Source organism: Thalassophryne amazonica, chromosome 3, assembly GCF_902500255.1.
Source record: "Thalassophryne amazonica chromosome 3, fThaAma1.1, whole genome shotgun sequence".
Lineage (NCBI taxonomy): Eukaryota > Metazoa > Chordata > Actinopteri > Batrachoidiformes > Batrachoididae > Thalassophryne > Thalassophryne amazonica.
The window spans coordinates 87098172-87125505 of NC_047105.1; the positions used below are offsets into that span (position 1 = coordinate 87098172).

At 39.1% G+C, this 27334-nt stretch overlaps 1 protein-coding gene across 1 annotated transcript; it reads left to right on the forward strand.

Moving 5' to 3' along the window:
• Window positions 1-375: 375 nt before the first annotated feature.
• tpra1 (transmembrane protein, adipocyte asscociated 1) lies at window positions 376-27281 on the forward strand. Its single transcript, XM_034167042.1, is given in 13 exon segments — window positions 376-526; window positions 6896-7079; window positions 7243-7395; window positions 7795-7882; window positions 10456-10528; window positions 12118-12197; window positions 16965-16985; window positions 16987-17031; window positions 17033-17077; window positions 17782-17842; window positions 18069-18171; window positions 20581-20661; window positions 24698-27281. Coding segments are annotated over 13 exon segments (1203 nt in total). The 5' UTR covers window positions 376-522; the 3' UTR covers window positions 24963-27281.
• The last annotated feature ends 53 nt before the right edge of the window (window positions 27282-27334 follow it).

Genomic DNA, 27334 nt, shown 5'->3' on the forward strand with positions numbered 1-27334 from the left:
CACAGGAAATTTGGTAGATTTATCCTGCAACCTACACAAAACTGTGATTTAACAAGTGTAATTCCAATCTATGATGCATTACATAAGTTCCACCTTGTGAGGTTTCGCACGCTGCACTATGTTTGCACGAAGGTCAGTGCAGATAAGACCTTCATTTATCAAAGTTAAGGAGAAACATGTACAATAACGAACAGAACATATGTGTAAATCATGATTTATTTAAAAAAAAAACGTGTACAGTCAAAATAATTTTTATCCTTTTGGATATTTTTTCCCTCCACCATCCACTTATCCACAGTTGTAGTAACCGCTCCTTGCTGTTGATGGCGGTAATGCCCCAATAAGATATCTCGCGAGATTATCACTGCTTAATTCGTGAACAAGTATGTCACATGATGCGGTGAGGTCGAAACTGTCTAGTATAGCACAGCTATGTCATGTTTTCGTTTTACTGACAAATTACGCTGTTTGTCATACGCACACACAGAGACCTGAGCCTTGACCATAAACAGAGTATTTTGAATGGGTAAGTTATTTTTGTTAAGTCTTAGGAGCTCTCGACGGCGTAGTGCTTTCAATACTACGACTGTTTTGATGCTAACGAGAAGCCTGTTTTTCTGCTGTTATCAACACTAGCATGGTTAGCACCGTCTACTATACTAAAAGTAGTACATGCAATTCGAGCGTGAACTGATATCTTGTTGATTTCTTTAAACTATGATATAACATGACATTTGACATAACTTGAAAGATAAATCGGTTAATGCTGGTATGATTTGGCTTGGCATTATATTAACTCTGAACTTGGCAACGCACAGTAAGATGGCAGCCAGTCCTACATGTGTGGCAGGAACTTGGTTTTAAAGCACCATAAACCTACAGTTGGGAAAATAAGTGTTTGACCGCCTGTCAGTTTTGCAGGTTTTCCCACCCACAAAGAATGGAGAGGTCTGTAATTTTTATCGGAGGTACACTTCAACTGTGAGAAACATAATCTTAAAAAAAAAAATCCAGAAAATCACATTGTGTGATTTTTAAATAATTAATTAGCATTTTATTGCATAAAATAAGTATTTGACCCCCTAGAAAAACAGAGCTTAACAATTGCTACAGAAACATTTGTCTGCCATTACAGAGGTCAGACGTTTCCTGTAGTTCTTGACCAAGTTTTCACACACTGCAACAGGGATTTTGGTCCACTCCTCCATACCGATCTTCTCCAAATCTTTCAGGTTTGGAGTTTCAGCTCCCTCCATAGATTTTCTATTGAGTTCAGGTCTGGAGACTGGCCAGGCCACTCCAGGACCTTGAGATGCTTCTTACGGAGCCCCTCCTTAGTTGCCCTGGCTGTGTGTTTGGGGTCATTGTCATGCTGGAAGACCCAGCCATGACCCATCTTCAATGCTCATACTGAGGGAAGGAGGTTGTTTGCCAAAATCCCGCAATACATGACCCCATCCATCCTCCCTTCAGTACGGTGCAGTCGTCCTGTCTCCTTTGCAGAGGAGCAACCCCAGAGTATGATGTTTCCACCCCCATGCTTCACGGTTGGGATGGTTTTCTTGGGGTTGTTCTTATCCTCTAAACATGGTAAGAGGAGTTGATTCCAAAAAGCACTATTTTGGTCTCATCTGACCACATGACCTTCTCCCATGCCTCCTCTGTATCATCCAGATGGTCACTGGTGAACTTCAAATGGGCCTGGACATGTACTGGCTTTCTCAGAATCATCCTTACCCCATAAAGTGACATTTTGCATGGAATCCCAGACCGAGGGAGATTGACAGTCATCTTGTGTTTCTTCCACTTTCTAATAAATAATCATAACAGTTGTTGTCTTCTACCAAGCTGCTTGCCTGTTGTCCTGTAGTCCATCCCAGCCTTGTGCAGGTCTACAGTTTGTCCCAGCTCTTTGGTCTTGGCTATGGTGGACAGGTTGGAGTGTGATTGATTGTGTGAACAGGTGTCTTTTATACAGGTAACAAGTTCAAACAGGTGCAATTAATACAGGTAAAGAGTGCAGAATAAGCGGTCTTCTTAAAGAAAAATTAACACATCTGTGAGAGCCAGAATTCTTGCTGGTTGGTGGGGGATCAAACACTTATTTTATACAATAAAATGCAAATTAATTATTTAAAAATCATACAATGTGATTTTCTGAATTTTTTTTTTTAGATTCTGTCTCACAGTTGAAGTGTACCTACGATAAAAATTACAGACCTCTCCATTCTTTGTAGGTGGGAAAACCTGCAAAACTGACAGGGGGTCAAATACTTATTTTCCCCACTGTATAGTTGCAGGTCTCCTGCTCAAACTGAAACAAGACTTTGAGATTCCCCTTTATGTCTGAGAGCTCTTCAAGTTACATGGCTTACAGAGGGTGATGATGATGCAAACTGAGTTGGAGGGTTATGAATTCAATCATCTGAATAGATGAAATAGAGGAGGAGGTGTTGCATTGTATGTTGACAAAAGGATTAACTACAAAATTAAAGATCAAATGACTATGGCTGTGGAAAATCTTTTGGAATCCATCACAATCGAAATAGGTATGGAAAAATGCAAAAATGTAATTATTAGCTGCATATATAGAGCTCCAGGCTCTAAAATAGAAGAGTTTCAAAATTGGACAGAGAAGTTGTTTTCACAGATGTGTAATAAGCGAGTATTTTTCTGTGGAGATATAACCATTGATCTCTTAAACCCGTATCAGCATAAAGTAACTGAGGATTTCATTAACACTATGTACAGTCTAAATCTATATCCAAAAATTACTAGGCCTTCAAGAATAACTTCACATTCAGCTACTCTCATTGATAATGTATTTACAAATGATATTGATACCAAAACACTCAGTGGCTTATTAATTAATATTAGTGACCATTTACCAGTTTTTATAGTAACTGATTTGAAGTTTAATAAAAAATGTACTGAGAAAATACAATATTGCAAGCGCCTGCAATCTGAAGAAGCTATCACTGCCTTAAATTATTTACTTTTACAGGATTGGAATCCCATTTACAAAAAGCAAGATGCGAATTTAGCATATTCTGAATTTGAAAACATATTTCTTAATATATACAACAAAAAATTGTTCAACTATACAGTATAATAAAATAACTATAAAGCTAACCCATGGATAACAAAAGGTCTTCAAAAGACTTGTAAAAAGAAAAATACGCTATACAGAGAATTCATTCAAAGTAAATCAAGAGAGGCAGAGGTTATATATAAGGACTATAAAATAAACTAACAACTATTATGTTGAACTGTAAAAAAAAAATCATACTTTAGAAAAATACTAAACGATAATACAAACAATATAAAGGAAACATGGAAAATACTGAATAGTATTATAACAAATAAACCCAAATCAAATAACTATCCAACATACTTTACTTATGACAACAAAGATGAATATAACATGAGCCAAGTAGTGAATAGTTTCAATAAATTTTTTACTAATGTTGGGCCCGATCTGGCAGCTGAAATCCCACACTGTCCATGGGGAAAATCAGCAATTAATCGCCAGAAATCCACACACAATGTTTCTCAGCCCAGTAGATGAAAGGGAAATTATTAACATAGTTAGTACATGTAAAAGTAAAAAGTCAACGGATCATAATGAAGTACATATGTCCTTAGTAAAGCGAATAATTACTGAAATTGCAAAACCATTTTCATATATTTTTAACAAATCATTTCAAACTGGAATTGTTCCTAACAGTATGAAAGTGGCAAAAGTGATACCTTTATTCAAATCTGGTAACAAGCATCTTTTCACTAACTACAGGTCTGTGTCTCTGTTGTCACAATTTTCAAAGATACTGGAAAAACTTTACAACAGCAGACTGGATAAATTTATAGATCAACACAACTTGCTTGATGAAAGTCAGTATGGTTTTAGAGCGAAAAGGTCCATTACACTGGCATTGCTCGCTTCCATAGAAGAGATCAATAAACATGGACCAAAGGGTAATAGTAGCAGGTTTATTTGTTGACCTAAGAAAGGCTGTTGACACAATTGGTCACAATATATTATTTCAAATGTTGGAACTGTATGGGATCAGAGGGGTTCCTCCGAGTTGGATTACAAGCTACTTACAAAACCGGAAGCAGTTTGTTAAACTCGGGGAATATTGTTCTTCCTGTCTGGACATCATATGTGGGCTTCCACAGGGTTCTGTGTTGGGCCCACAATTATTTATTTTCTACATTAATGATTTATGCAAAGTTTCAGATCTGGTTAAAGCTGTTCTCTTTGCAGATGACACAAACCTGTTTTGCTCAGGGTAAAATCTGCAACAATTATTATCTGAATTAGGAACTGAAATGATAAGGTTATCATTAAATTTGTCTAAAACTAAATTAATGTTATTTGGAAATTATAAAAAAAGATATACAAATTCAGTTAAATATACATGGGGTAAACATAGAACATGTTAAAGAGAATAAGTTTTTAGGTGTCATTATTGATAAAAAATTAATTGGAAAGCTCATATTCAGCATATTCAAATGAAGGTATTAGAGTATTGCAGTATTAAATAAAGCAAAGCATGTTCTTGATTGCAGAGCACTACATACTTTGTATTGTTCATTGGTTGCACCCTACCTGACTTACTGTGCTGAGGTTTGGGGCAATGATTACAAAACTACATTGCAACCACTATTCATTCTTCAAAAAAGAGCATTAAGGACAGTTCATAATGCAGGTTATCGAGACCACACCAACCCATTGTTCATTAAATCTCAAATATTAAGACGTAATGATATGATTTTGTTTGACTGTTCAATTAATGTACAAAGTGAAAAATAAAAAAGTACCCTTTAGAATTCAAGAATATTTTACTGAGAGAGAGGGAAAATATAATTTTGAATCATTTTGAATCTTTTTAAAATTGCTGGCGCTTGGACGACCAGGAAGGGTTTTTGTGTCTCCATGTGTGGCCCTAGACTATGGAATAACCTGACGGATGAACTCAAATGATGTCCAAATATCAATCAGTTTAAAAATCAATATAAAGAAATGATGTTTTACAAGATATGCATCTGCTGAAGGAGGATGAGTTTTGTGTGTAGCCAATTGTGTGTGTGTGTGTGTGTGTGTGTGTGTGTGTGTGTGTGTGTGTGTAAATTACAATCCAAATACTTGCCATTTACCTGCCTAATCATAACTCTGAGTTTATGTATTAACTTTTTAATTATAGCCTGGTGTAGTGATTACTCTGAATCCAGTAACATGGTGGGAAATTATGTTTTTTGCTTTGCAGTTTGACTTAATGTTGAATACACTCATCATTTTTTGTTTACACAGGTGAGCCTTGTTAACTCTCGCAAGTTGGGATCCACAAAACCCAAAAACATACAGTAGTCTTTATAAAGTAGTCTAAATTTTTGGGGTCCACAAATAGACCGTGGGTAAAGCCGAAATGTGAGTTATGCATACACGAGTTAACGGGGTTCACCTGTATATAAAATGTGTCCTTTTTTCTGAAATAAATGTCAAAAGCATATGCAAAGACTGTTTCGCTCATGCCAGTAACCCAAGTCTGGGGTGACTTTATACATTCGTTTTCTGTACAGGATGCCAGTCCATCGCAGGGCCACATATAGACAGACAAACACATTCACGCACATCTACGGCCAGTTTAGAGTAACCAATTCACCTAACTTCCATGCTGGAGCACCCAGAGGGAACCCATGCAAACACAGGGAGCACACACAAACGCCACACAGAAAGGACCAGGCGGGAAGTGATCCCATGACCTTCTTGCTGTTAGGCAACAGTGCTATCCACTACGGCACTGTGATACCTGTTTGTATACATGTACATATAATTAGCCGCAGCTAATGTATGCACCTTAAAGTAAATCTTAATCCAACAACACAATACAGAAGTAAAATTTAAATTTGTTTCTTCAGTGAAAGACAACCACCAGTGTACTTAATAAGCTACCACTGAAACACAACTAGTTGACAACCTCTGCTATTTGAACACTGCACTTCTAAAGGAGAAACTGTATTGGAGCTTTCAGAAGAGCTTTCAAAAGACTGGATCTATACACTGCTCCGAAAGGAGCATGCAGGGATCTTATTTTCAGTCCCATGTGTCTTTGTGTGAATAGAGTATTTGAAGTGTTTTGATCTGATTTGGGCTAAACTTGGTGGAGCGTTTGAGGGTCGGCCAAGAACAAAAATGACTTTATTTAGAGGAAATACTGTTAAAAGTCAAGGTCACGGGCAATACCAAATATTTGATCCAGTTCTACTATATGAGACATTTAGAATGGATATTTCAAGGAATTAGTTAAAGATACACCTATGTTCACAAGTAAATACTAATACAAAGTCCTCGCATTATAAATGTTTTAACTCGCATTGTTGGGAGCCAGTATGGATTAAACATGGTGGAAGATTGTGTGTTGTTCAAAGATAAAGAGGTTAAGTTTTGGACAGAATTGAGCAAATGTTAAAGCCCCTTTCACACCGGGGGTGCTCCCGGTTGCTCCCAGTTGCGCCGTGCGTCATTATGGCGACGCCGCGTGGAAGTAACTCAGTGCCGAGACGATGCAGCTCAGCTCCACAACAGCGCGAGGGCGCAAAGGAGGAAGCAAGTCGGGCGGCAAATTAAACCTGTTTAATTTTTTTGGCGTCCTGTGCTTGACACAGAAAGAAGTGGTTCCAGCGCAAGTCGGGGCAAATGGCGTAATTCGGGGCAAAGAGGCATTACCCGGCGTGACTTGAAGCCAATTTGTGATTCCTGCTGGAACTGCATGGAATCACTGAATTGCAAATAACTAATTTGCATAAGTCTGTGTCAGATAAGTCTGGGCCAGGTGCAAACATGTAAAGTGAGAGTATTGTATTCTCTGAGTGTCCTTTTTCACTCCCTTAGGCCCTGACATCATGCTTGCACCAGTGACTGCTGTGGTGAGATTTGTTCAGTACAATGGCAGTATTTCACCCACACCATTGGAGAACACTTCAGCATTCCCATCTTGGCAACCTGACACTGAAACCAACATCTCCAAGCCTCACAAATGCTTACAGTTTCTATATGAGGATGTCAGAGACTCCAGGTTAGAGGATGTGAAGAACACCTGCTCAGATTTTCAGATCTGTGTCTGAAAGTCCCTAAAATATTGTAATGACTAAATGGCATTTTTTGAATATGAATGTGCAAACTGTAATGAGATAGTCCAAGACATGGAATTAACTTTTTCAATGATTGCTCTGTTTTAGGGTGCGATTCTGGGACATTCTCCTGCTAGTGCCGAATGTGGCCTTCTTTGTATTCCTGATGTGGAAGCTGCCTTCAGCCAGAGCCAAGATTCGACTCGCATCTAGCCCTATCTTCGTCACCTTTTACTTGCTGGTATGACACAAACTATCCTTGTATTCAAGAATTCAGTGTGGGAAGCATATTGTTGTGGGGCAACTATCTAGACATTGATTGAAAAATGCTGTGGCCTGCTTTGTTAATTAGTGAAATGCAAACTGTTTTTTTTTTTCCGAACACCAATATTGATGACAAATTCATTTGTCAACTTTCTGTTTTGCCGCAGGTCACATTTGTTCCCAAATTTACTGCATTTCTATTGTAGGGATTATAACCTTACAGCAAACACAGCTCTTCATTAACACCTTAAGGAATGCTCCTAACACTAGTGCACCAAAATCATGAAAAATATTTCAAAATTTTTCAACACCTAATACCAATTTGTCTAACATTTTAACTTTGTGTTGTCACATCAGTCTCTTCTAACATGTCACATGTATTACTACTATTTTAAGGTATTTGTGTGTAGCAGGAGTTGGAATCACTCGGGCAGTTGTGTCCATGACTGTCAGTGCATCCAGTGCTGCCACCATCGTAGACAAAGTAAGGACTCGCGTTAAGCAAGTTTCATACTGTTATTTCTTTTATTGTTTGCCTATGCTGTTGTAGTGTGACTCATAACTGACTCACACCTTTATATGTAGTATATATATATATTTTCTGTTGTAACTGTGTGTGTGTGCAACAAGTGAAGTCTACAATAAGAGGAAATTAGGGAATAAAAAAGGGGGGATAAAGGATTAAATTGAAGAGGTCATCAATTCAATTAGGGAGTTTACTGAACACCAGGTAACCTCATGAGAGCATTATAATGGATAGACACGCAGAGAAGTGGCAGACTGCCCTGGCTACTAGATCCCCTGCCCCAAACCACCTTTTCTGTTTCAGATTGTCGACATTTATATGCAGCTTTTTCTGTAATATTTTGTCTTTTAAACTTTTATGTTTAAATCTGTTTTATAAACATGTACAGCACAGCATTTTTTGAACAGTTCTGAATTTTTCTAGCTGGATAGACTTTGTGTATTAAAATTCACAAGTGGAGCATGTTTATTGAAAACTCAAAATAACTTTTTGAGACAGTTGTACATGCATACAATGTGGAGCGCTTCTTAAAGGTTGTTTCTTTTGTTTTATTTTCATTTGTAGAAAAAGTAGTTATGCAGTACGTGACAGACTGCATCTTCACAGAATCAGTGACTCATGTTGAATTAACAGCTGCCATATCAATCAATCAATCAATTTTTTTAATATAGCGCCAAATCACAACAAACAGTTGCCCCAAGGCGCTTTATATTGTAAGGCAAGGCCATACAATAATTATGTAAAACCCCAACGGTCAAAACGACCCCCTGTGAGCAAGCACTTGGCTACAGTGGGAAGGAAAAACTCCCTTTTAACAGGAAGAAACCTCCAGCAGAACCAGGCTCAGGGAGGGGCAGTCTTCTGCTGGGACTGGTTGGGGCTGAGGGAGAGAACCAGGAAAAAGACATGCTGTGGAGGGGAGCAGAGATCGATCACTAATGATTAAATGCAGAGTGGTGCATACAGAGCAAAAAGAGAAAGAAACAATGCATCATGGGAACCCCCCAGCAGTCTACGTCTATAGCAGCATAACTAAGGGATGGTTCAGGGTCACCTGATCCAGCCCTAACTATAAAGCTTTAGCAAAAAGGAAAGTTTTAAGCCTAATCTTAAAAGTAGAGAGGATGTCTGTCTCCCTGATCTGAATTGGGAGCTGGTTCCACAGGAGAGGAGCCTGAAAGCTGAAGGCTCTGCCTCCCATTCTACTCTTACAAACCCTAGGAACTACAAGTAAGCCTGCAGTCTGAGAGCGAAGCGCTCTATTGGGGTGATATGGTACTACGAGGTCCCTAAGATAAGATGGGACCTGATTATTCAAAACCTTATAAGTAAGAAGAAGAATTTTAAATTCTATTCTAGAATTAACAGGAAGCCAATGAAGAGAGGCCAATATGGGTGAGATATGCTCTCTCCTTCTAGTCCCCGTCAGTACTCTAGCTGCAGCATTTTGAATTAACTGAAGGCTTTTAGGGAACTTTTAGGACAACCTGATAATAATGAATTACAATAGTCCAGCCTAGAGGAAATAAATGCATGAATTAGTTTTTCAGCATCACTCTGAGACAAGACCTTTCTGATTTTAGAGATATTGCGTAAATGCAAAAAAGCAGTCCTACATATTTGTTTAATATGCGCTTTGAATGACATATCCTGATCAAAAATGACTTCAAGATTTCTCACAGTATTACTAGAGCTCAGGGTAATGCCATCCAGAGTAAGGATCTGGTTAGACACCATGTTTCTAAGATTTGTGGGGCCAAGTACAATAACTTCAGTTTTATCTGAGTTTAAAAGCAGGAAATTAGAGGTCATCCATGTCTTTATGTCTGTAAGACAATCCTGCAGTTTAGCTAATTGGTGTGTGTCCTCTGGCTTCATGGATAGATAAAGCTGGGTATCATCTGCGTAACAATGAAAATTTAAGCAATGCCATCTAATAATACTGCCTAAGGGAAGCATGTATAAAGTGAATAAAATTGGTCCTAGCACAGAACCTTGTGGAACTCCATAATTAACTTTAGTCTGTGAAGAAGATTCCCCATTTACATGAACAAATTGTAATCTATTAGACAAATATGATTCAAACCACCGCAGCGCAGTGCCTTTAATACCTATGGCATGCTCTAATCTCTGTAATAAAATTTTATGGTCAACAGTATCAAAAGCAGCACTGAGGTCTAACAGAACAAGCACAGAGATGAGTCCACTGTCCGAGGCCATAAGAAGATCATTTGTAACCTTCACTAATGCTGTTTCTGTACTGTTTCTGTACTGTCACTAATGCTGTACTATCCTGTCACTGATCACGAAGTGACTTTTCCTGTCTAAAAGCAAAGACATAGCTGACATATTCCCATGGAGTTCACGCAGTAAACTTGCTGTTAGCATATCAAGCTCAGGTGCACTGTTGAGGATTATCTAAGAGGTGTTACCATATCTACAATATTAAGCATGTGTTCTCTGTAAATGTACAGTATGGTCAATCCACTTTGTGCTGTTATGAATTCTCATGGTATTTGTTGTCTCTGTAGGTGCTGTGGGAAATCACCCGGTTGTTCTTGCTTGCCATTGAGCTCAGTGTTATCATCTTGGGGCTAGCTTTTGGTTAGTTTTTTTTTCCTCCTGGTTTCACTTCTGATTGTCTAATGTGTTGCATGTTTCTCTATTCACACATCTGTGAAATGTCTATTGAGATTTGATTTGTTTTAGCACAGGATTGTTTTTTTTTTTTTATTTAAAGGGGATAGAGAATCAAAATCATCTTTTTCATGTTTTGGTGTTAGCTCAGAATCTCCCCACTGTGGGGAATACACACAAAGAGCAAGTTTCAGAACCTCTGTTTCAAGTAATTCTCCTTTTTTGAATTGCCGCCAGAAAACAGGCCAATCCGTTTTTGAGAGAAAAGTTATGTCACTTTTTAACCAATAGCCCCCCACACACACCCTTTCACACACGCCCCTTCGAAATTAATTATTCATAAGGTTGTGCCCACCCATTCCTACCACTGGAAGAGGAGCAATGGCGAGCTACAGGTGTGCTTTCCCAGGCTGTCACAGCGGACTACAATCTTTACATATTCTTCCCACGGAAAGCAATGTACGCGATCACTGGCTTTTATTCATTTTTAACCGCATCCCCAGTACGTACAACCGCCGACTATTTCTTTGCTCTGTGCATTTCACGGAGGACTGTTTCACAAACCTTGCACAATTTCGAGCTGGCTTCAGTCGGTATTTAATACTCAGTAGAGGGTCAGTTCCGACTTTGCGACAAAATCAACCCCAGCAATCAGTACAGCCTGTAAGTATCACATTTTCTTTTGTTTTAAATTTTTTTAATTTTTTTTATTATCATTATTATTTTGTGACTGGACTTTGTCACAGTCAGCCTCTGGCTGACTTCATGTTGGTGGGCGAGGAACAAGATTTATCACTCAACAGCAATGTTGAAACGTGATCTGTTAAATAAGTTAGTGAAGATTACTGTCGTCTCGTTTTTGCTACAACGCACTCAACTTTTGTTCAGAATCAGCTTCTTATCACTGGTAACGACGCGGATTTCCTCTCACTCAAACCCGCAGCTTCACAGTGCTTTAAACCGTCGTCCCCAGACTTCAATAGCGACACAAGTGCAGCAAAACGAGACGAGTCATTGGATAAATGCTGGGCTTTGTCCCGCCCATCGGACGCTCAGCGTGTCTGGGGGTCTATGGGGCAATGGGCTGGCCTCGGCTGGCCCGGACGCCCAGCTTCTGCATGATGATTGGATGATCTGTCTGAGACTGAATCCATTTTTGATTGACAGCGAAATGAGCGAATCAGCGATCATTTTCATTCTGTTCTGAGTTGAACCGGAGACTTTCCTAATCCTCTTAGCGGCATTTTCAGTGAGAGCAAGGGCAGCCAATCAAACAACGGCAACCGATCAGCGCCAACGCGTACGTGCATTTCATAATGAGGTTGCCAAATAAGCTCCGAAACGACGCCATTAAAAGCAAACGAGGCATTCTAAACCCAGCATAGTAACATAGCTGTTTCAGAGAGCCTTTTAGGAAGGTTCTGAGCCATTACAGGCCAACCAGTTTTTTTGGGTTACATATCACATCACAGAACAAGGATTAATGCCCCATTCAACCCCTCTCTATCACCTTTAAATGTTGTGTGTGGGTTTTTTGTTTCTGATTTAATTATCAGGTCACCTGGAGAGCAAGTCCAGTATTAAGCGTGTGCTGGCTATTACGGCTGTGCTGGCTCTGGCCTACTCAATTACACAGGTAATGTTAATTCAGTTGCCCCAAGCGCTTTATATTGTAAGGCAAGGCCATACAATAATTACATAAAAACCCCAAAGGTCAAAACGACCCCCTGTGAGCAAGCACTTGGCGACAGTGGGAAGGAAAAACTCCCTTTTAACAGGAAGAAACCTCCAGCAGAACTAGGCTCAGGGAGGGGCAGTCTTCTGCTGGGACTGGTTGGGGCTGAGGGAGAGAACCAGGAAAAAGACATGCTGTGGAGGGGAGCAGAGATCAATCACTAATGATTAAATGCAGAGTGGTGCATATAGAGCAAAAGAGAAGAAACACTCAGTGCCTCATGGGAACCCCCCAGCGGGATGGTTCAGGGTCACCTGATCCAGCCCTAACTATAAGCTTTAGCAAAAAGGAAAGTTTTAAGCCTAATCTTAAAGTAGAGAGGGTGTCTGTCTCCCTGATCCGAATTGGGAGCTGGTTCCACAGGAGAGGAGCCTGAAGCTGAAGGCTCTGCCTCCCATTCTACTCTTACAAACCCTAGGAACTACAAGTAAGCCTGCAGTCTGAGAGCGAAGCGCTCTATTGGGGTGATATGGTACTATGAGGTCCCTAAGATAAGAAGGGACCTGATTATTCAAAACCTTATAAGTAAGAAGAAGAATTTTAAATTCTATTCTAGAATTAACAGGAAGCCATTGAAGAGAGGCCAATATGGGTGAGATATGCTCTCTCCTTCTAGTCCCCGTCAGTACTCTAGCTGCAGCATTTTGAATTAACTGAAGGCTTTTCAGGGAACTTTTAGGACAACCTGATAATAATGAATTACAATAGTCCAGCCTAGAGGAAATAAATGCATGAATTCGTTTTTCAGCATCACTCTGAGACAAGACCTTTCTAATTTTAGAGATATTGCGTAAATGCAAAAAAGCAGTCTTACATATTTGTTTAATATGCGCTTTGAATGACATATCCTGATGAAAATGACTCCAAGATTTCTCACAGTATTACTAGAGGTCAGGGTAATGCCATCCAGAGTAAGGATCTGGTTAGACACCATGTTTCTAAGATTTGTGGGGCCAAGTACAATAACTTCAGTTTTATCTGAGTTTAAAAGCAGGAAATTAGACCTCATCCATGTCCTTATGTCTGTAAGACAATCCTGCAGTTTAGCTAATTGGTGTGTGTCCTCTGGCTTCATGGATAGATAAAGCTGGGTATCATCTGCGTAACAATGAAAATTTAAGCAATGCCATCTAATAATACTGCCTAAGGGAAGCATGTATAAAGTGAATAAAATTGGTCCTAGCACAGAACCTTGTGGAACTCCATAATTAACCTTAGTCTGTGAAGAAGATTCCCCATTTACATGAACAAATTGTAATCTATTAGATAAATATGATTCAAACCACCGCAGCGCAGTGCCTTTAATACCTATGGCATGCTCTAATCTCTGTAATAAAATTTTATGGTCAACAGTATCAAAAGCAGCACTGAGGTCTAACAGAACAAGCACAGAGATGAGTCCACTGTCTGAGGCCATAAGATCATTTGTAACCTTCACTAATGCTGTTTCTGTACTATGATGAATTCTAAAACCTGACTGAAACTCTTCAAATAGACCATTCCTCTGCAGATGATCAGTTAGCTGTTTTACAACTACCCTTTCAAGAATTTTTGAGAGAAAAGGAAGGTTGGAGATTGGCCTATAATTAGCTAAGATAGCTGGGTCAAGTGATGGCTTTTTAAGTAATGGTTTAATTACTGCCACCTTAAAAGCCTGTGGTACATAGCCAACTAATAAAGATAGATTGATCATATTTAAGATCGAAGCATTAAATAATGGTAGGGCTTCCTTGAGCAGCCTGGTAGGAATGGGGTCCAATAGACATGTTGATGGTTTGGATGAAGTAACTAATGAAAATAACTCAGACAGAACAATCTGAGAGAAAGAGTCTAACCAAATACCGGCATCACTGAAAGCAGCCAAAGATAACGATACGTCTTTGGGATGGTTATAATGTTAGAGGATAGATACGAGAGAGAGGCATAGAAATAATTTATGTGATGATGATGCCAACCTCAATCTGTAGGAAACGTTTGCAGCTGTTTTGCTGTACCACAATCAATAAAAATTGATAAACAGTTGTTACAGACTGTACTCATTAAAGTGAATAATTTATTGCTGGATGTAGATTCCACATTTGTGCTGCTCTTTTTGGATTTATGTGTGGTCTTTGTCAAAGATGATTTGTTTTGATGGAGAGAATTGAAAATTATTTTGGCATCTCTGGTTGAGTCCAGTGGGATGGATAAACTCGAGCAATGCAGACATGTACTGATTAAAAAAAAATTTTAAGAACATGTCGCACCAAAATCATAACAATTAAGATTTAGGCTGTTAGTGACCATGTGATGATCCACCGGAATTATTTTTACACTTCCGTGACCGGTTTCAAAATATAACGCATTCACAACAAACAGCTACAGAGACATCCGAAAACAAAGTACTCGTGACTACTCTGGTGTTTCTCACAAGTGACGTGACTACTAGAAGCGTCCCAGCGTGCGCTTCAATGGAATGTAGCTAAGAACATCAAGAACTAAGGCACAGATTAATTCCAAAGTTTACATAAGTGGCATGCTGTGTTATGGTGACTTGTTTTTAAGTGAAAACTGTTCATTTTGATGCAGTCACCGTAAAAGCTGCAGGTGGCCTGTGTGTATGTATGGCTTTGATCACAGAGAAACTGGGGAGAGCTGACATTTGATGTTTGGTATGCTTATGTATTTTGGGTCAAGGATGAAAGCTGCCAAAAAGGAACATTGATAGGACTAATATTTTTGGAGAAACAACAGATATTTGGTAACAGTGAACAATGGATATTGACAATTGCATTCTGGACTCGCATGCCATTTCAACAGGGGGCAGTAAATTATTTATATAGGGTGTCCAGTGTTGTATAGTAACGAAGTAAAAATACTTCACTACTGTACTTAAGTACGTTTTGGGAGACTTTGTACTTTACTTGAGTTTTTTAAATTCAGCTTACTTTCACTTTTACTTCACTACATTTCCGACCTTAATTGCATACTTCTACTCCGATACATTTTCTATGCCCCATGCCGTTACTTGTTACAAAAAAAAAAAACACACACACGAAAAAGGTCGTGTTTTCACCCAGAGACACCACTGATTACTAGTGACTGCAACAAAATCAGGCCGATTTGTCATGAGGCATGTCTGATAGGCTTTTTTGCAGTTGCGCACTTGGGGGGTGTTTGTCAGGAAAATAATTTCTCTACATTGATTACAGACCTGCAGCGGGCCTGTAATCAACTTTTCTACAGCGCGGCTTTGCTTTGAACCTTGAACCAATCGAAGCAGTGATTCACAGGTCGAAGCAGTGCTTCGATCTACGATTTGTGAATTTTATTTCTCTTTATCCTAATTTTTTACTGCTAAAACCCTGAAGAGCATATGTCTGTGAGTAATATTATTATTTTTATGTTAAACTGACCTGTTATGGTCTTCTGAAACAGTTGATAGATGTATTTTATAACTTAAAAACGGGACCGATGCTAACGCGTTAGCATGTCTGTGGCGTTTTCAGTGTTATCAGCACGCTGTGTTGATTTGTTTTCTGTATAATTAATGGCTCAGCGTTCATTGTCATAAGAGTCAAATTGTAATTTTGTTAAATTTATTTTTATTCATATATTATAGCAACAACAATAGTCTACATAATAGACAATAATAGTCAATAATAATAGACTAATAATGTTACAATACAATTTTAGAGAAAGAGACAAAAAGAACATAATGAAACAAAACACAACAGAAAAGATAAAACCATGTAACAATGAAAATAAATAAATACATATACAGTATAAACATGACCCAATCTAGAGCCCGTGGATCCCCACCGGCAATGTGCTTGTCAGATTATAACCAGGGTTTGATTTAACACATGTTTTCTATAAGGGAAAAAAATGTTCTGACTGTAACAAAGATGCAGATTTTACATACACGTTGTGTCTTAGGGACACTGACGTAGGTTGTGGTGTCTTAGGGGGTTAAATTATTGACTTTTGGCTTCTTTCCCACATCCAAGGGCATGCCAGTTAGGTGGATTGGAGACTTGAAATTGTCCGTAGGTGTGCGTGTAATTGTTTGTCTATATGTGGCCCTTCGATAGACTGGTGTCCAGTCCAGGGTGTACCCCACCTCACACCCTATGACTGTCTGGAACAGGAACCCGATTGGGGCATCCCAAACAAGGAGATTTGAGGATAATCACACCCTGTTTTGGATGCTTTTTTTTTTTTTTAAGTGAGAGCAGTTTTTAAGGTTTTGCTGTTGACTTGGAAAGAACTGAATGACTGTGCACCCTGTTACTGTATACAATTTGAGTCTTGTGTACCGGCACGTGCTCTGCAGTCTCAGGATGCAGGCTTGTTCTAAGTTTAAGATGCCAGATGTAACTTTTTTCTGGCTTCCTGTGCTCCGATTGTAGATTGTACGCATATCTGCAGTTGATGATAAGCAATCAAATTTAGTTGAATCTTTTAAATCCAAACTCATAACTCACCTTTGTCCCACCATTGCTTGTAATTAGAATATTGCCTTAAATTATTTTATTTGAATTTGCAGGTTTTTATACTGGGTGTACTGTATTTTGGTGTCCAGATTTTCAGTGTTTTTGTGTGTGTGTTTTGTTAATATTGTGCTTTAATGTAGCATTTAAATGATCTGACATAATGTGCTGTACAAATAAAATTATTTTATTTTAGGGCACACTCGAGATTCTGTATCCCAGACAGTCACCTGTCTGCTGCGGACTTTAACATCTACGGCCATGGGAGGGCGACACTTCTGGTTGGCCAGCTCCTGCTTCTTCTTCCTGGTCAGTACTGTCCTGTAACATAGTGATGAAAAACTTGTACAGATCAGGGATAAACGTGAACACGGGCCCCTGGGTCACCAAACTCCCGAGTTCATTATGAATAATAATGATAAAAGTGCATAATTATTTAAGTTATTTGTGCTGGGCTGCACACCTAGATTTTTTTTTTTTTAAACCCAAGATCGCAAGTGCTGTCCACCTTTCTCATAAGTTATAAGATGGTGTTTCCTGAAGGCATTGTTGAAAAATATGCTAGACCTCTCAGCTAGTTGAGGAAACTGCTGAAATAATTCAGAATGTTTCAGCTTTAGATAAAATCCACTTAAAAGGCTGGTTCCATTCATGTCTCTTTTTTTTCATAGTCCTCCCTTTTAGGTTACTGGTTTAAGTAAACCTTGGTAAACCCTTGCTTGAGTAATATGTCGGAAGCGACTAACTAGTTGGCAACAAGTTGCACAGAAATGTTTGTGAACACCAATGTTACTGTACTATGTTCACTGTGTTTGTGACATTTTTGATCTGAAAGGTGTGAAAGATTTGGATGTTTGTGCTGCATTGTGAAGGTTTGTAGCATGGAGCCAAAGGGGGTAGCCTACACTGGATATTTGTTGGTCACAGAGTAGCCTTTTGTGGCCATGAGCCACCTGCCATAGTTCATGTCAAACCTCACCTGATGCCTAAAATTCATGGAATCCTTCTTACAGGTGTATTCTCTGATTGTGATCTTGCCAAAAACTCCGGTAAGGGAGAAGATATCCCTGCCATGTAAGTTTTGAGATTCATATATTCAAAGGTGACAGTAGGCTTGATAATAAAAATAAATAAATAAATAATTCCACAGTCATTCTAAGTATCTACATCTATCGTGATGATGATTATTACAATCACTTCTATTTTTGTCTTACTGTTGAATTTGTGTAGTTATTTAGCACTTTAAGATGTTGCAAAATGTCATTGAATGGAAACCTGTCTCTTCCTGTGTATGCTACAGCTAAGAGGAGTTTTTATGTGTATGCTGCCATCCTGTCTTTGCTGAACCTAGTCCAGGGCCTGGGCAGTGCTCTGCTCTGTGCTGGAATTATAGAGGGACTCTGGTCAGTATGACGTTTGTTTAACTGATTTGTGTACTATTAAATAACCATTTATAAAGTTAATTCTGCAGCATATAATCCCTGAAAATGTTAACATTATTTAAACTTCAAATTTTTAAAAAGATGGTATTCACATTATTTGTAATGTAAATATTAAAATTAGTTAATGTTCTTAATATACTGATAACATTATAATAATGCTAATAATATTGCGTATATGACAAGAACCTAAACAATTTATAAATACATCAATTATTTTCAACTTCTTATCTCGCATCCGGTCGGAGAAATGGTTCCAGCAGGGGACCCCAAACTTCCCTTTCCCGAGCCACATTAACCACCTCTGTCTTGGGGATACTGAGGTGTTTTCAGGCCAGTGTGGAGATATAATCTCTCTACCTAGTCCTGCGTCTTCCCCTGGATCTTCTCCCAGATGGACCTGCCTGGAACACCTCCCTTGGGGGTGCCCCGGGGCCATTCTTACCAGATGCCTAAACCACCTCAGCTGGGTCATCTCAATGTGAAGGACCAATGGCTGTCTAAGAGAGACACAGCCACCCTCCTGAGAAAGTCCATTTCGCTCTCTTGTATCCATGGTCTAGTTCTTTTGGTCATGACTCAACCCTCATGACCATAGGTGAGTGTAGGAGCAAAAATTGACCAGTAGATCAATCAATCAATTTTTTTATATAGCGCCACATCACAACAAACAGTTGCCCCAAGGCGCTTTATATTGTAAGGTAAGGCCATACAATAATTATGTAAAACCCCAACGGTCAAAACGACCCCCTGTGAGCAAGCACTTGGCTACAGTGGGAAGGAAAAACTCCCTTTTAACAGGAAGAAACCTCCAGCAGAACCAGGCTCAGGGAGGGGCAGTCTTCTGCTGGGACTGGTTGGGGCTGAGGGAGAGAACCAGGAAAAAGACATGCTGTGGAGGGGAGCAGAGATCAGTCACTAATGATTAAATGCAGAGTGGTGCATACAGAGCAAAAAGAGAAAGAAACAATGCATCATGGGAACCCCCCAGCAGTCTACGTCTATAGCAGCATAACTAAGGGATGGTTCAGGGTCACCTGATCCAGCCCTAACTATAAGCTTTAGCAAAAAGGAAAGTTTTAAGCCTAATCTTAAAAGTAGAGAGGGTGTCTGTCTCCCTGATCTGAATTGGGAGCTGGTTCCACAGGAGAGGAGCCTGAAAGCTGAAGGCTCTGCCTCCCATTCTACTCTTACAAACCCTAGGAACTACAAGTAAGCCTGCAGTCTGAGAGCGAAGCGCTCTATTGGGGTGATATGGTACTACGAGGTCCCTAAGATGGGACCTGATTATTCAAAACCTTATAAGTAAGAAGTAGAATTTTAAATTCTATTCTAGAATTAACAGGAAGCCAATGAAGAGAGGCCAATATGGGTGAGATATGCTCTCTCCTTCTAGTCCCCGTCAGTGCTCTAGCTGCAGCATTTTGAATTAACTGAAGGCTTTTTAGGGAACTTTTAGGACAACCTGATAATAATGAATTACAATAGTCCAGCCTAGAGGAAATAAATGCATGAATTAGTTTTTCAGCATCACTCGATGCTGAAAATCGAGAGCTTTGTCTTCACTTTTTGTCACAACAGTACGGTAGAGTAAATGCAATACCGTCTCTGCTGTACTCATTCTCTGGCCAATCTCATGCTCCATTGTCCCCTCACTCTTGAACAAGACCCAGAGATACTTGAACTCTTTCATTTGGGGTAAGACCTTCTCTGTAATTCTTAGTTTTTACACTCTGTCCTATGACTGTCTCAACTTGTTGGTTGTTTAACAAAGGATGATGATGATTGTTATAGCATTCAAGTAGTTAATTAATTGAAATTGAAGTCAGTAGGATTTTGGACTTGTTAAAAGGTTATACTTCTTCAATTGTTAAAGGTTTTGAACTCTTATAAGTGTCCCCAATTATAATTTTTTTTAATCAAACATTAAAAATGCACAGTGTTGTTATTATAACAATCAATCTAATTAATTCATTAAAGTAAGACCCTTTGACTGCTCCCTTGTTTGCACTCGGGGTCGGCTCAGAAAATCCGAGGTGGATGGGCACTTTGAATTGGCACAAGTTTTATGCCGGATGCCCTTCATGATGCAACTCCACATTATATGGAGAAATGTGGCAGGGGTGGGGTTTGAACCGAGAACCTTGTGCACTAACCACTTGTCCACCAACCCCTTTCAATGTAATTCATTCATTAATTTGAAAAATTAGTTAAACAGGACTGTGGACTCTGTGGAAAAAACAGTTGTACAGGCTGACAAGAGTTTGAGAAGACATGATACAGGTTTCTATTTTAAGGTGGTTTATTTTTTTTTTCTGTGTTTATGGACAGATTGCACAACATGAAATGGTTGTTTTGCTTTTTCTTTTCCAGCTGTGTGGATGTGACCACCTTCTTATACTTTTCCACTTTTGCTCCACTGATTTATGTCACATTCCTCAAAGGATTCTTTGGGTAAGTTTAACAAAAATGACACAAAATGTACAGACATTTTTGGCCCTGTCTTACAACCCCAATTCCAATGAAGTTGGGACGTTGTGTAAAATGCAAATAAAAACAAAATACAATGATTTGCAAATTCTCTTCAACCTATATTCAATTGAATACACCACAAAGACAAGATATTTAATGTTCAAACTGATAAACTTTGTTTTTGTGTAAATATTTGCTCATTTTGAAATGGATGCCTGTAACATGTTTCAAAAAGTTGGGACAGTGGTATGTTTACCACTGTGTTAATCATCTTTCCTTCTAACAACACTCAATAAGCGTTTGGGAACTGAGGACACTAATTGTTGAAGCTTTGTAGGTGGAATTCTTTCCGTTTCTTGCTTGATGTACGACTTCAGTTGTTCAACAGTCCGGGGTCTCCGTTGTCGTATTTTGTGCTTCCTAATGTGCCACACATTTTCAGTGGGCGACAGATCTGGACTGCAGGCAGGCCAGACTAGTACCCGCACTCTTTTACTACGAAGCCACGCTGTTGTAACACATGCAGAATGTGGCTTGGCATTGTCTTGATGAAATAAGCAGGGACGTCCCTGAAAAAGACGTTGCTTGGATGGCAGCATGTGTTGCTCCAAAACCTGGATGTACCTTTCAGCATTGATGGTGCCATCACAGATGTGTAAGTTGCCCATGTCATGGGGACTAACACACCCCCATACCATCACAGATGCTGTCTTTTGAACTTTGCGCTGGTAACAATCTGGATGGGGTTTTTCCTCTTGTGTCCGGAGGACACAACATCCATGATTTCCTTAAACAGTCTGAAATATGGACTCATCAGACCACAGCACACTTTTCCACTTTGCATCTGTCCGTTTCAAATGAGCTCGGGCCCAGAGAAGGCGGCGGCATTTCTGGATGATGTTGATGTATGGCTTTCGCTTTGCATGGTAGAGTTTTAACTTGCACCTGTAGATGTAGAGACAAACTATGTTAACTGACAGTAGTTTTCTGAGGTGTTCCTGAGCCCACACGGTAAGATCTTTTACACAATGATTTCAGTTTTAATGCAGTGTTGTCTGAGGGATCTAAGGTCACGGGCATTCAATGTTGGTTTTCGGCCTTGCTGCTTAAGTGTAGAAAGTTCTCCAGATTCTCTGAATCTTCTGATTATATTATGGACTGCAGATGATGGAATCCCTAAAGTCCTTGTAATTGAACATTGAGAAACATTGTTTTTAAACTGTTGGACTATTTATTTATTTTTTTTTTCCACGTAGTTGTTCACAAAGTGGTGATCCTCGCCCCATCTTTGCTTGTCAACAGCTGAGCCTTTTGCGGATGCTCCTTTTATACCCAATCATGACACTCATAATTAGTGTCCTCAGTTCCCAAAAGCTTATTGAGTGTTGTTAGAAGGAAAGGTGACGTAACAGTGGTAAACATACCACTGCCCCAGGTTTTTTGAAATGTGTTGCAGGTATCCATTTCAAAATGAGCAAATATTTGCACAAAACAAAGTTTATAAGTTTGAACATTAAATATCTTGTCTTTGTAGTGTATTCAATAGAATATAGGTTAAAGAGGATTTGCAAATCATTGTATTCTGTTTTTATTTACATTTTACACAACGTCCCAACTTCATTGGAAGTGGGGTTGTACATCTGTTTCAAAGGGGTGCCAGTGTTACTCATTCCCAACTGGCACAGTTGTCATTTTCATGGCTAGGTAGGTTCCTTGTCGGCTTAAGATGGGAAGCACCAAGACAGGGCTGGCCAAGGGACGTCCAGGTGTAGCATGAAGTGCTGTATGCAGATGATGGGATATGGAGATTGGATGGATAGATGATTGAATGCAGATTGAAGAGGTGTGGCACTAAGATGTTCCACCCTAGGGAGCTATGGTGAATGACTTCTGCTCCTGTAAATGCTGCATGCTTTGATGCTTTACAAGCAGATCTGTTTTTCTTGCCAGAAAATCTTTGTCTCTATCAGTGATGTACAGTAGTGTTCAGAATAATAGTAGTGCTATGTGACTAAAAAGATTAATCCAGGTTTTGAGTATATTTCTTATTGTTACATGGGAAACAAGGTACCAGTAGATTCTCACAAATCCAACAAGACAAGCATTCATGATATGCACACTCTTAAGGCTATGAAATTGGGCTATTAGTAAAAAAAAAAAAAAAAAAGTAGAAAAGGGGGTGTTCACAATAATAGTAGTGTGGCATTCAGTTAATGAGTTTGTCAATTTTGTTGACCAAACAGGTGTGAATCAGGTGTCCCCTATTTAAGGATGAAGCCAGCACCTGTTGAACATGCTTTTCTCTTTGAAAGCCTGAGGAAAATGGGACATTCAAGACATTGTTCAGAAGAACAGCGTAGTTTGATTAAAAAGGTCATTGGAGAGGGGAAAACTTATACGCAGGTGCAAAAAATTATAGGCTGTTCATCTACAGTGATCTCCAATGCTTTAAAATGGACAAAAAAAACAGAGATGCTTGGAAGAAAACGGAAAACAACCATCAAAATGGATAGAAGAATAACCAGAATGGCAAAGGCTCACCCACTGATCAGCTCCAGGATGATCAAAGACAGACTGGAGTTACCTGTAAGTGCTGTGAGAGTTTGAAGACGCCTGTGTGAAGCTAATTTATTTGCAAGAATCCCCCGCAAAGTCCCTCTGTTAAATAAAAGACATGTGCAGAAGAGGTTACAATTTGCCAAAGAACACATCAACTGGCCTAAAGAGAAATGGAGGAATATTTTGTGGACTGATGAGAGTAAAATTGTTCTTTTTGGGTCCAAGGGCTGCAGTTTGTGAGACGACCCCCAAACTCTGAATTCAAGCCACAGTTCACAGTGAAGACAGTGAAGCATGGTGGTGCAAGCATCATGATATGGGCATGTTTCTCCAACTATGGTGTTGGGCCTATGTATCGCATACCAGGTATCATGGATCAGTTTGGATATGTCAAAATACTTGAAGAGGTCATGTTGCCTTATGCTGAAGAGGACATGCCATTGAAATGGGTGTTTCAACAAGACAATGACCCCAAGCACACTAGTAAACGAGCACAATCTTGGTTCCAAACCAACAAAATTAATGCCTCGCCGATGTGAAGAAATCATGAAAACCTGTGGTAATACAACTAAATACTAGTTTAGTGATTCACAGGATTGCTAAAAAAGCAGTTTGAACATAATAGTTTTGAGTTTATAGCGTCAACAGCAGATGCTACTATTATTGTGAACACCCCCTTTTCTACTTTTTTTTACTAATAGCCCAGTTTCATAACCTTAAGAGTGTGTATATCATGAATGCTTGGTCTTGCTGGATTTGTGAGAATCTACTGAATCTACTAGTACCTTGTTTCCCATGTAACAATAAGAAATATACTCAAAACCTGGATTCATCTTTTTAGTCACATAGCAGTACTGTTATTCTGAACACTGCTGTAAGTATTCTGAAAATACAGATGGAAGTCTGATTTTTAATCCATGTGATAGACGATATCATAGGCCCTTCTTTTTATTAGTATGGGAAAATATGCTTTTTATGACTAAAATGAGCACGAAAAATGGAATGAGAAATCTCTCGTATTCAGGTTATGAATTGCACCAAATTGCATATATTATTTAAAACAAATTTTCTTGGGAAGGTTTCCGGTGCCGCAGCCCTGTGGGACTTGCGAGATCATTAACAAAGTTTGCTTTTTTTTTTTTTTCTTTCCTTTGCCTCAATAGCCGCTGATATCACTGCTCTTTAAATAGGTGTATTTCAGTTGCTTGCACACCATGGTTTTCAAAACATTGACAAACACCAATCGACCCCAAACAGACCTACGATTGAGACTAACTGTGGCCCCTTTGCACCCTGCACCTTACTCTGTCTCAAATTTGTGCTATGTAATTATCAGAATGGAATTGGGCATGCTCCACTTCCACTGTCTGCTTTAGAACATGCACTATAGATTGCCCAGATGGGGCCCATTTTTGACAAACATGTCAGGTTATTTTGCTCTTATTTTGATCTGTGACAGGTCAGAGCCAAAGATCCTGTTCTCCTACAAGTCACATATGGATGAGCCAGAAGAAAGCGATGTTCATCTTCCCCCAACAACTTCTGCAAGCCTCGTTCGTAAGGAGCTGGCTGACCAGTACTACTCTTCCACCCAGATTGATGGATCAGGTCTTAGCCACCCTGGTGTGGTTGGGGCATACCTGGATGATGTTGCCTCTGGACCCTATGGGTCCAGCAGTATTAACAGTGTTGAGGCTGACCTCTGGAGACCGATCAATGTATGATCCATAAAGACAATCACAGATGATTGTGGTGGGACTTTGTACAGAATAATGATGTTAGGCAGGAAAGGGATCAAAGTTGGATATAAAATCATTGAACAAAAGTGTTAAATATTAAGAAGGTGTAAATGTGGCCTTGGTACTATCCTGAGCGTGTTAACAAGTGGACACACATGGACAAATTTGTTTGCTAATTCTGAGCAGGACTAACACTAAATGCTTCTGTAACACTGTTGGCAGAGTGACCTGCTGTGTTAGTCCCATGCTCAGCAACATGTTCATTGCTGTGGCTTACAGGTTTTTTCTTTCTATTCCACAGCTTTTTTTTTTTTTTTTTTTTTTTTTTTTTTTACATGTATGCTAGGTGACTACTGTCAATACATAATGTATTATTTCAGTATTGGCCATAAACTGTTAAGGGGAACACTGGTATTTTTAATCCTGGGCTCTTTTGAGATGTTTTTGGTTTCTCCTTTTCAGTCAATCAATTTAGCCTTGAATTAGAACACTGACACAGTCGTGTGAAACGGCTCTACAGTGTAGCCTATGGGCAAAAATAAAAACCTCAAGGTATACCACTGTTTGTGTCCACCGAATAGTCAGAAATATCATTAGAAGTGTGTGGAAGCATGGAGAAGGACCTCTACAAAGGTACACATGTATGTTTACCTCAGTAAATGTAAAGAAATGCTTTAAAACGACTGGTGATACAGGCAGCAACTTACCTTAGCCATTGCCTTGTTTGAGCATGTGGTGCTCATTTCCCAAGAATGAGCACATGCATAAATGAATGTTGGAGAGCAGTGTGGCCAAATGGGAAGGGGGGCTAGAAGTTGCTGCTTTTAAAAAGTTTCAATTTGCTGAGATAATCATACATTTACCTTCCAAGGAATCCTGTTCATGCTACCAAACTCTTTTAATGACAGTTTCACCTCTTCAGTAGTGTCAAGAAGCAGTTTGCTCTGAAGTTGTTAGTTTGCCTTGCAGAGCTGATGAATCTGAGATTAATGCTCTCATGCAATACCAGACCATCACTTTTTTCCCCCAAATGAAAAATTGAATCCAAAAACATCTAAAAATGGAGCTCCCCTTTAATGCTCATTCAGCATCTGAGTCAGTAAAATCTTAAATGATTTAGATAACACCAGAGTACATTCTCACTGAAGGCTTTCTGCTTAAATGACTGCTTACATTTTGTTAGCTTTAGTAGAGGACCTAGCCGAGACATGTACGCACATCATTTAGGAGAAAATAACTCACCTGTTATAGAATAATATGACCTCAATGAACAACTTGAAATATGTGCCAAAATCTCTATCCGGAACACCCCAAAAATAACCACTCCCTTTTAAAAATGACCGCGCCCTTGTTCGTCCCAAGTGCTACTTCAGATACAGCTGTATTTTCTAAACTGCAGCAGCTATAAATTTTCCAAAGTACTCCTATGTTCAGAATGACCAATACCTGTTTGGGAGGGTCATAGAAGGGTGTAATTTTGATATTTTAAGAGAAAATGTCTAAAATAAGTCGGTCAACTTATTACTGTACATCGAAATAAAGCAAACATTTGCCAAATATGCAATTTTATTTTCAGTCAGAGTTATCAGTGGAATATTGATTTAAAGGTAGTTTGACCTAATGTTTACCATCGGTTTTCTCTTAAAATATCAAAATTAGATGTTTTACACTCTTCTATGATCCTTCTAAACAGGTATTGGTCATTCTGGACGTATTGAGTACTTTGGAAAATCTGTAGCTGCTGCAATTTAGAAAATACAGCTGTATTTGAAGTAACACCGTAACAAAAAAGCGTGTGGTCATTTTTGGACTGTTTGTCCTGAATAGAGATTTTGGCACATATCCCAAGTTGTTAATTGGGCTCATTAGTCTAGAACAGTGGAGTTATCCTCTCCTAAATTATGTGCATGCATGTTTCAGCTAGGTCCTAGGCTACTTCTTGACTTGGTTGGTTTGGTGTGTGCACAGTCACTGAATCACCAATGCAGGTGTTGCATTTCATGTTCAAGATCAAACATTCTGCTATTCTAAGTCTTAAAAGCAGTACATCTGCCATTTCTTTCTTTCCATTTAAAATTTTCATTTTTTGCCCTACTTTTATCATGCGAGACCAGTCATTCCTGCTGCAGAAAATATGTGTATCACTTATTTTGCTGCTCTTCCCCCATCCCTCTGTGCACAGATTCTAAAGTATTTCACTGTTGTACCACACAGATGCCAGCTGATGTCTTTCCAGTTGTTTATTTCACCTGAGCAACAGGTGTCAGATTTGTACAGTCACTATTTAAAAATGCTTATGAAATATTGCAGCATTACTTATTCACCTGCCAAGGAAATATTGCATATTGTAATTTGAG